At 34.8% G+C, this 10631-nt stretch overlaps 1 protein-coding gene across 1 annotated transcript; it reads left to right on the top strand.

Annotated features, from left to right (window-relative positions):
- Window positions 1–3240: 3240 nt before the first annotated feature.
- On the top strand, window positions 3241–7794 carry LOC108708919 (uromodulin-like). Its single transcript, XM_041584730.1, has 5 exons — window positions 3241–3327; window positions 3538–3620; window positions 4455–4463; window positions 6059–6769; window positions 7064–7794. The coding sequence occupies exons 2-5, from the start codon at window positions 3560–3562 to the stop codon at window positions 7792–7794; spliced, it is 1512 nt and encodes a 503-aa protein (XP_041440664.1). The 5' UTR covers window positions 3241–3327; window positions 3538–3559.
- The last annotated feature ends 2837 nt before the right edge of the window (window positions 7795–10631 follow it).

The following is a 10631-nucleotide window of genomic DNA, read 5'->3' as shown; positions in this document are numbered from 1 at the left end:
TTGGCAATAATTGCAACAATGCTGTTGGTATACCAACTAAAGAAAAATTCATAAGTAGTATCCTAAGGAAACTGGAGGGTATGCTGATGCAAAGTCATCTTAAGAAGAATATGGTCTACACATATACAGTTTATCCAATATTTTTTCTTACGCTAGTTCTGTTCATTATTTGGAGTCCACGTGGAGCAAAATAACATTAATATAAAATAACATTATTAATAACATTTATATAAAAATAACAGTTTCACAGATGCAGTGTGGAGTTTAAGCATTTTTTTTTATTAAGTACCAAGTATAAGGCTGATATTTTAAGAGTTAATGAAGTCTAAATGAATTCCAGTGGAAAATCACTTATTCACCTTCCTTAACTGTTTTCATATATACGGAATAATGGAATAGATACAGGTTATTAGTGAACCTCCACCCAAATAATAAAATTTACTACTGTTTAGGGGCAGATTTATCAAGGGTCGAATTTCGAAGTGGAAAATACTTCGAAATTCGACCATCGAATAGAATCCTCCGACATTCGAATTCAAAGTCGGAGGATTTTATTCATCGTATGATCGTACTCCGATCCTACTTCGAATCATACGATTGGAACGATTTTATCGTATGATTGTACGATTTTCCTTCGAATATAAAAAACTTTTATATATATATAAAATTTTTATAAAATTGGTCCCCATAGGCTAACATAGCACTTCGTCAGGTTTTTAAGTATTAAGTCAGTTTTTTTAAAGAGACAGTACTTCGATTATCGAATAGTCAAATAGTCGAGCTACTTTGAATCGAAGTCGAAGTAAATTCAAAGTCATAGTATCCTGTTCGATGGTCGAAGGATTCACAAAATTACTTTGAATTCCAAATTCACTTCGACCCTTGATAAATCTGCCCGTAAGTGTTTATAAGTTATTTCCAAATGTATTAGCTTTATTTGTCAGTCCCTTTTTTATTCTCTGCACTGTTCGTCCTGACTACATATACATTGTAAAATATAATATTAAGCTCTCCTCCAGTCAAGACTCTTAATCCCAATTCTTTGCACATTTAAAAACATTCATATTTTATGAGTGAACAGAGGTAAACAAACCAGTATATGCAGTAGCATAAGCTGAACAGACTGGACCCCCTAAAAAGATCTTTGATGGGGGCTCTTTCTTGGTGTCATAGGAACGCACGACTGTTTTTGTATATTATTTTGTTTGGAGTGGAGCGGAGAGATGTGGACAGTGAAGCCTGAGATCAACCCGGGAAACACTAGAAAGCAAAAGGTACATTTGAACCCCATAGATATATACATTTCGGTGGAATGGGAGAGACTCAAATACGTTTTTGGTTAAACTTTATTGTAGGAAGCGCACAAGATCTTATTATAGCATTTTGGGTTTATTTAATGTTTAAATTATTTTTTGGTAGACTTAATTTATGGAGATTCAAATAAGATCCCTCATCCGGAAAACTCCAGGTCCCAAGCTCTGGATAACAGATCCCATACCTGTATAAAACAAAATCAATGTCCATATGACAGTGCTTGGATCATCTTCTTTGGTGATTCAGGGGGTAGAGAACAGAAGGTCTACAGGACTGAAGTATCATTTTAATTTATTATTTGCTTACAAAATATTCTATTACCCAGGGCTTTGGGCCTGCCCTAAAAAGAATCAAATGACAGGCCCAGCATCTTTAAGATACACAACTGTTAACAAAAAAACTATAACAGAAATTATGAGTCAGTCAGGCTTGTACCAAATGCCAACTTCAAGCAGGATATGTACCATGAAAGTCCAGAAAATAAAACAACCTTGCAACATCCCTAACTAAAAGTGAGTAAAATTGGAATGATAGCTTTGCCAATCGATAATAAACAATATACATATTCTGGATGTTGTATTTGTTAACTAAATTTTGAACTGTGAATATAATTCAGAATCAGAATGTGTTTGACTGCGTTGGCTCCTTGATATGTTTCCTATAGCAAAGATGAAAATAAGAAACAGTCCACTGATACATATAGTTAGTTACAATCATCAAAACTATGTAGGGTAGAAGCACTCTCCTATTTGCCTATAGATAATATCACCCCATCACAGAAGGTGACATGCCGCATTTCACCAAGGCCACATATACTGTATGTGCCACAAAACTTAGTAACCAAAGTGCTGTACAGGTATGGGATTCATTATCCGGAAACCCGTTACCCTGAAAGCTCAGAATTACAGGAAAGCCATCTCCCATAGATGCAAATACAGTAGAACCCCTATTTTAAATTTTTCAGGGCACCAGAAAAAATGGTTTAAAATCCCGGAAAATGTAAAATCAGGGAAATGTATTATGAATAATATATAGGTGAGGCCACAAAACAACAATGTAAAATGAGGGAAAACTTAAAATGAGGGGATGTAAAATTGAGGTTTCACTGTAATCCCAGTCTTTTTATGTCTTTTTTTAATGTAAATTATGTCTTTTCTCTCTATTATGATAATAATGGAGACAAAACAAGCCTATTGGGTTTATTTCACGTTTACATGATTTTATAGTAGCCTTAAATTATGAAGATCCAGATTATGGAAAGATTTGTTATCCAGAAAACCCCAGGTCCCAAGAATTCTGGATAACAGGCCCCATCCCTGTACTAACAAGCTAAGGCAGGTCTTTACATCACCAAGTAGACGGCTTTTTTGAAAGCTTCATTGTATAAAATACTCCATGTTGTTGAACATTAGACAAAGCTTGTCTTCTATAACTATAAAGTTGTACATTTTGAGAAACTCTGAATACTGAAATAGGGATAAGGACAAAAGCAAAACTATCGTCATATTTTACCATCCCTTGCACCCTGAGAAAAAAAAACAGCTATGACCAAAAGCAGCAGAAAATGCTAAAAATGCATTCAGAAGATCACAAGTAAACGCTCAGTTATCACTACGTGTTGACATGTGGGTAGGACAGGCATAGAATGCAAGTCACTGAGTTTAGTAGTGGGTGTGCTAGGGCTACACGCCACAAGTTATAGCACTTCATAAAGGGGAACCAAATACTCAATGACATTTATTTATGACCCGAGTAGTTGAGAACGTCAGCCTATGTAATGAAGTAAACAAACAAAGAAAAACAGATATGAGAAAGAAATGCCACGTTTGTTTACCTAGCATGCTGAAAGATACCCATGCTCTTTCTGATATATGTGCTCCTAGTTCTCTGCTATTGTTTAATACCCCACCTTAAAAGGGTGGTCCTTTTCTCTTGTACTTTTATAAGCAACACAGTTTGGTTGCTAGCCCCTCAAGCTGGACGGGAAATAAAGGTCTAATAAGACTGGAGAGGGTAAGCACTATAGCATATTTTAGATACAGTCAATGAATTAAAGGGAATACAAAATTGTACTAATTTATACCTGAATTAGGGCAGTCCCATTTCAGTAGCTGTGAGGATAGAATGTTGCAGGTAGGATTATATTGTACATTAAATTATGTTGTGAGCACTGCTAAACACTGCATTTCACTACAGAATACTTAACGGAATATATTTCCCTAGATTCAACAACTCTGAACAGAAGATGACTGCTTTGCTCTGCATAACCCTCTTGTTCTTCTATTTAGGAACAGCTAACTGCCAAGGTGAGTTTGTAGTGCATCTGTTACATAGCGTATAGCATTATTTTTCTATGTACCCTGGCACACTAAAACCTGTGTCTGTCATCATTAATAACCAATGTTTATTAATAAGTCATTACAGCAGCAGTATTATATGCTTTTAAAAATTTAGCAATTAGCAAGATAAGAGCTATGCCAATAGTTACTCCTTTGTACTTATGTATTTTCACAGCCATTCATAATTAGCATGTGGCTTAGAGTGATATCTTGTAATATATTTCTGTGCCTAAACTGGCTGGATGAAATGTTATATAAAAGATGCCAAGTTTCAACTAGGTCTAGCAACCCAAAGTAATTTGCATGAATTGGTTGCTAAGGGTTGCTAGACCTAGTGCATACTTTGCACACCTCTGCATCGGAGAGACTAGGACACAAAAAAAAGAGAAATTATGCATCGTGTAGGAAGGCATTAATATTCTACACCTTTAGGGAATACACGTGAAGCTGAGAGAACCTTTGCAAGTTTATAAATAGATCCTAAGCCTTTCTGAAATTTTAGTGACTAGGCTTGTAGATGGGTATGTAAGAATACACGAAAATGTCTACCCCGTCCCTGCGACCTATAGTTAAGTCACTGTAAAAAAAAAAAATTATTTCAACACGTACACTGCAGCAGTATGCTTAGCGCCTTTGAATTGAGAACTTTCATGCATGTTTTTAATTGGATAACACAGATATTTTTGTATATAAGGCTTTTTTGTATATAATGTCAAATAAAGTTAAAAATATAATGATAACAGTTTAACATTTAAGATTGTCTAATTGCTAACTTGTGTTTTTATTTTGTTTTCCTTACAGGGATATCATGTAAGTATTAGCGGTATTTATATATCTATCCATTATATAGTTCTTATCTATCTTGTATTGCTTTATCTAACTAATCTTCTCTTTGTTCACTGCTATATGTAATTTGCATTTTCTCTCAATATAACAAATATATGAATGTGTTTATATATATATATATATCTTTATATATATATATATATATATATATATATATATATATATATATATATATATATATATATATATATATACAGTCCGAAGCTGGTGCACTCGTTACACAAAGGTAATGCCTGGGTGCTGGTTAGAAAAAAATCATCTGTAGTGCACAAAAGAACCGCACACACAGGTCTTTATAGTGAAGAAAATAGTTTGCTTTATTGCGACGTTTCGGCTCCTAAACTTCCTGATGACGGCTCGAGTTTAGGAGCCGAAACGTCGCAATAAAGCAAACTATTTTCTTCACTATAAAGACCTGTGTGTGCGGTTCTTTTGTGCACTATATATATATATATATATATATATATATATATATATATATATATATATATATATATATATATATAGTCATAAGTCAATCAGTCTCTCTATCTATCTTGATAGTCCAGGTATGGTATCTATTATCCAGAATGCTTGGGACCTGGGTTTTTTTGGATAACAGATCTGTCAAGTCTATTAAAAAATCATGTAAACATTAACTAAACTCGATAAGCTGGTTTTGCTTCCAATAAGGATTAACCATATCTTAGTTTGGACCAAGTACAAGGTACTGTTTTATTCTTACAGAAAAAAAGCAAATACTTTTTTTTTTAACTTCAATTATTTGGAAAAAATGGAGGCTGTGGGGCAGCCTTCCTATAGTTTAGAGCTTTCTTTAAAATGGGTTTCCAGAATAACAGAGCCCATAGTTGTATCTATATCTTTAATATATCATATATATATATATTAATTAATTTTATCTAGTATGCGGTATCTACATGTACTTATCTATTTATAATTATCTGTACAGGTCTATCTATCTATCTATCTGTCTGTCTGTCTGTCTGTCTGTCTGTCTGTCTGTCTGTCTATCAGCTATCACCTCTGTCTACATTTTAAATCTATATCTATATTTATTATCTGTTTATATATAGCTAGTATCGGTATAGTCATTCAAACTCTGTCTTTAGATAGATTGATAGATTTGTATCTGCATATCATCTGTTTCCGACTATATATCTATTACCTACATAGTTTTTATCAGTACATCAATCAGTCAATCTATATGTCTATCTATCTATCTATCTATCTATCTATCTATCTATCTATCTATCTATCTATCTATCTATCTATCCATAGATCTATAATTAGTAATAATGGAGCAGCCAAAACATTACAATTTATTTCTTTTAGAAAGGTTCTGCAATTCCTGATGCAACCAATTATTGCTGAGAAATATAAAAGTTTAAAAAATATATTTTTTAAGACAATATTTGTGGGGTTCCATTTCTTCTTTCACTCTTTTGTGCACATGAATTGAAATGAGACCACCTCTGGAATGACCTCCAGGTTTTTTCACTCTTCCCATTCTCTTATAATTGGTTTGTATTTGAAATATTGATTTTTGTTTTTTTACACAGATGCAAAGACATGTTCCTCCTGCCACGCTACTGCTGCAGTGTGCTCCCAGAGGGCAGGATATGTGACATGCAGCTGTGCCTCTGGTTACATTGGTAATGGTGTGAATTGCACTCTTTTGTCCTACTGTAGCTCAGTGTCATGCTGTCCTCAAGGCTATTCCTGGAATAGAGCTACCAAGCTCTGTGTTGATGTCAATGAATGCAGTGATAACACGCTGAATAAGTGCGTGCCTTCATCAACTTGTTTGAATAGAAATGGTATCTACCTGTGTAATTATAACAGAAACACTGAATGTCCCACTACTGCCTGTTCCTATGACATGGATTGTCTCAATGTCAATGGAGTCGTAGAGTGTGCTGATCCTTGCTTGAATTACCAGACACTGAATGGATCAAGCAGATTGTCTACACTTGACTCTACTGGTATATTCCAAACTGACAGATACAGCTTTGGCTGGTTCCGTTACACTGGAAATGTTGGATTAAGAATGGCTGAGGGGTGTGTTAATAGCTTAAAATGTGGATCTGCAGAGCCCTTTAGTCTTGGAGGCAAGCACCCAATCATTGGAGACGGAATTGAGATGGTGACTCTTAGAAGAAACTCATTAACAGGCTGTGTAAACGCTTCAACAATCCCTGTTAAAGCCTGCCCCGATGGATTTTATGTCTATAAGTTCACAGGCAGCCTGCAGTTTGATGTCTTTTGCACAGGTGAGTTGGAATTGTTCTATATTTTTAAACTGGAAGAACAAATAAAACATGCATATTTTAATGATGCCTTATTATTAAGTTTATTACGGGAAAACATGTGTTCGATTTCTAATGATGTGTAAGTTAATTGACACTATCCAGTATTCTGCTGTAAGAAAGCCCAATAATTTTGATTCTGAATTGTAGTTGTAGAAATGGGAAATGGATATCAGCCTGTATGTTTTATATTAAGGTGTACGCCTAGGTTTACAGAAAGGGGGTTTTAAGATTTAATTCTCTGTTTATATTTTTCAGATCCAAACTTTAATATAAGCTCTACAATCCCAACAAAAGCTCCTTCTACCACACCTACTATAACTACCACACCTACTATTACACCTTCTACAACGGCCACACCTACCACAACTGCTATACCTACAACTACTAACCAATCTCCAACTGTCACATCCCTATTCACTTCCCTGGATGTGTCCACATCAGTTTTCGCCAGTCCAGAGTTTTCCTCATCTGCATTTACAACAGCAAATCCTAATACATTATCACCAGTGTCAGAGCAAAATATCACAGTCACTACAATAAAAACCACCAACACAATGACCACCACAAGCAAAACTCAGTTAGTGAATGGCACAGAGATCACAACCCTGGAAGTCAACCAGACAACCAGTATCTTCACTGAAGTAAAAGTAATAACGCCCATGAGTGTAAAAATCAGAACCAATAGTTCATTGTTTCAGTCCACTGCACATTTCAGATTAGAAGAAGGAGTGCCACTGACATCTACACACACCCAACCTCCTGACTGGATGGGCTGTGAAGAGGCATCTGCCAACTCACAGCCATTCCAGCCTCAGCTCTACAGTGGCAAACCAGTGCAAACTAAAACCACCACTGAAACCACCTCCGCAGACGGAAAGGATTTCAGAAGCACGACCACAACCACCACCACTACAACTGAAGAGGTCATTGTGACTGTTCCTGATCCTGAAACAACTCTTTATGAAACCACTACTATTATTTATTAATTTAATATGAAAATGCAGGCAATCAAGTTGCCCTTTGGATAGCTTTGGTCCAATATAAGTTTAGCGCTCAAGCTTCCACCGGGTAACTGCATTGATATTCTTGTTTGCTCAGTGTCTCTGCTCACATTGTAGCACTCTATCTAGTTTCTGTGCTACCTTCTAACCTTTATTTTATTTATGTATGGGAAGCTGGGGATATTTAAAGACCAGCAATGCAATTCACTTATAAGTATGTTAGTATAGTATATGCAACTATACCATTGCTGTGTAATGATATTATTGATATGCTAAATAACCAACTAATAAATAAGTCCTTTTCTGATCATACACATTATTTTTTTTCTTTTTGGGTTAACAATTAAGATGTCAGGTAGTAAACCATATGGCTCTAAATTGCATGGTTATTTATAACAAATAATCAAAATGACTTTATTATCACACAGAGGATAAACAGAAAGAAAAGGTTACAAAATTCGCGAAAATGATTGTAAAATGGCAATATTCCATAGATTTAATTTTACAGGTATGGGACCTATAAAAATTCGTGAAAATTATTGTGAAATGGCAATATTCCATAGATTTAATTTTACAGGTATGGAACCTGTTATTCAGAAGGCTTGGGGCCTTAGTTTTTCCGGATAACAGGTCTTTCCATTATTTGGATCAACATAGCTTACATTTACAATAATAAAATAATGTAAACATAAATTAAACCTAATAGGATTGTTTTGCATATAATAAGGGATAACTATATTTTAGGTGGGATCCAGTACAAGGTACAGTTTTATTAATAAAGAGAAAAAAGGAAATCATTTTAAAAATTAGAATTATTTAATTTAATGGAGTCTATGGGAGATGGCCGTCCTGTAATTCGGATCTTTCTGGATAATGACAAATACATAACTCTGCACTCAACCCATTATGAATATATTAAGGACATTGGAACATTGTGTGCCTTAAGCTACTTTAAATGCCTTACCCTTTAAACAAAACAGGGATTGTTTGTCCATATATTGCAATATATTTAAGCTGGCCAACTACGTCAAAGTCATCCCATATCTGGCCAGTCTTATGCTCAATTTTCATCTGATTCAATAAGAATTCTATTGCTTCATTATACATTTTATAAAGGGACTAAGTTTTACCCGCAACTTACTTGCTGCTTTCAAAGTAAAACTCCCAAAGTTGGCTGCCCTTTTATTAGACACCAGTGGGATCACCTGACTGAGCTTACTCTCTGGAGACACATTGCCCTAACTTTCCGGACAGGAGTGGGCAGGAGTAAAAATAAGATCAGAAAGCCCTGGGGGTATGTTGTTCCAATTATCCGTATAGGAGCAGTTTTGACCATAATTAAGGTTAAAAACTGGGGCATTTATAGAAATGATGTTGACTCAATGTGAACATTACCATGTGGTAAATTGATGTGCCATTTAGACAACAATGATCTATAGCTACAACATGAACATATATCAGATGAAAATGCTTTAAATCATGATATTTGTTTTTACAATAATGGGAGTTATTAAACTGTGCTGATTTTGCATTCTATATATAAAATATCATACCCATTCATTATGGTGATCAGGTATGTGACCTGTTATCCAGATTGCTTAGGACCTGGGGTTTTCGAGATAATAAATTATTCCTTAATTTGGATTTTCATATCTTTAGTCTACTAGAAAATCATGTAAACAACAAATAAATCCAATAGGCTGGCTTTGCTTTCAATAAGGAATAAATATTATTATTACAGAGGAAAAAATAAATCATTTTTAAACATTTAGATTATTTGGATAAAATGGAGTATTCTGTATTTCGGAATGTCTGAATTACGGGTTACTGGATAACGTATCCCATACCTATATTTATTTTTTATTGTGTATGATGCCACCCACTGCAAATATATAAGGTTTATACCATATGTTAGGATTGTTTAATCCTGTTAATTTGATAGAGGGGCCCCCTCTTCTGACTTATACTGTTTTTGCTTTTAGTTATATTTTTAACTTGTTGTTGGTAGACATGTGAATAAACATTATGTAATATCCCATACCTGTAGACATGAATCCCTGTGAATTGGAATCCCTTTGGGTGAAGGGCACCTAAGGCTAATAAAATAAAAATGCAGTGCTTCTAATGTTGCCATATTTGCAGCCAACAGATAAAAACTTCTGAGGACTCTCTGTTCCATTGTTTTAAAGGGGTGATTCACATTCAAGTTAACTTTAAGGGGCACATTATGGTCGAATATCGAGGGTTAATTATCCCTCGATATTCGACCCTCGAAGTTAAATCCTTCGACTTCGAATATCGAAGTCGAAGGATTTAGCGATATTCGTTCGGTCGAACGATCGAAGGAATAATTGTTCGATCGAAGGATTATTTTTCCTTCGATCAAAAAAAGCTAGGAAAGCCTATGGGGACCTTCCCCATAGGCTAACATTGATGCTCGGTAGGTTTTAGGTGGCGAAGTAGGTGGTCAAAGTTGTTTTTAAAGAGACAGTACTTCAACTATCGAATAGTCAAATGATTTTTAGTTCGATTCGAAGTCGAAGGTCGAAGTAGCCAATTCGATGGTCGAAGTAGCCAAAAAAAAACTTAGAAATTCAAAGTTTTTTTTATTCTAATCCTTCACTCGAGTTTAGTAAATGTGCCCCTTAGTATGTTATAGAATGGCTAATTCTAAGCAACAATTTTCAGTTGTCCTTCTTGCTTTTTTTTTTTATAGTTTTTGATTTATACCCTTTCTTTTCCTGACTCTTTCCAGCTTTCAAATAATGCTCTGTTAGGTGACGGATTTGTTGTTAATGCTACTTTTTATTACTCATCTTTCT

This window comes from Xenopus laevis, chromosome 2S (assembly GCF_017654675.1).
Source record: "Xenopus laevis strain J_2021 chromosome 2S, Xenopus_laevis_v10.1, whole genome shotgun sequence".
NCBI lineage: Eukaryota > Metazoa > Chordata > Amphibia > Anura > Pipidae > Xenopus > Xenopus laevis.
This window is presented reverse-complemented; position numbering and strand designations above follow the sequence as displayed.

Bases quoted from the DNA above. Each gene is read 5' to 3' on its own strand.
- LOC108708919 (XM_041584730.1), top strand. From the start codon at position 3,560: ATGACTGCTTTGCTCTGCATAACCCTCTTGTTCTTCTATTTAGGAACA. The intron at 6,770-7,063 runs GTGAGTTGGAAT...TATATTTTTCAG, and splicing joins GTTTGATGTCTTTTGCACAG to ATCCAAACTTTAATATAAGC.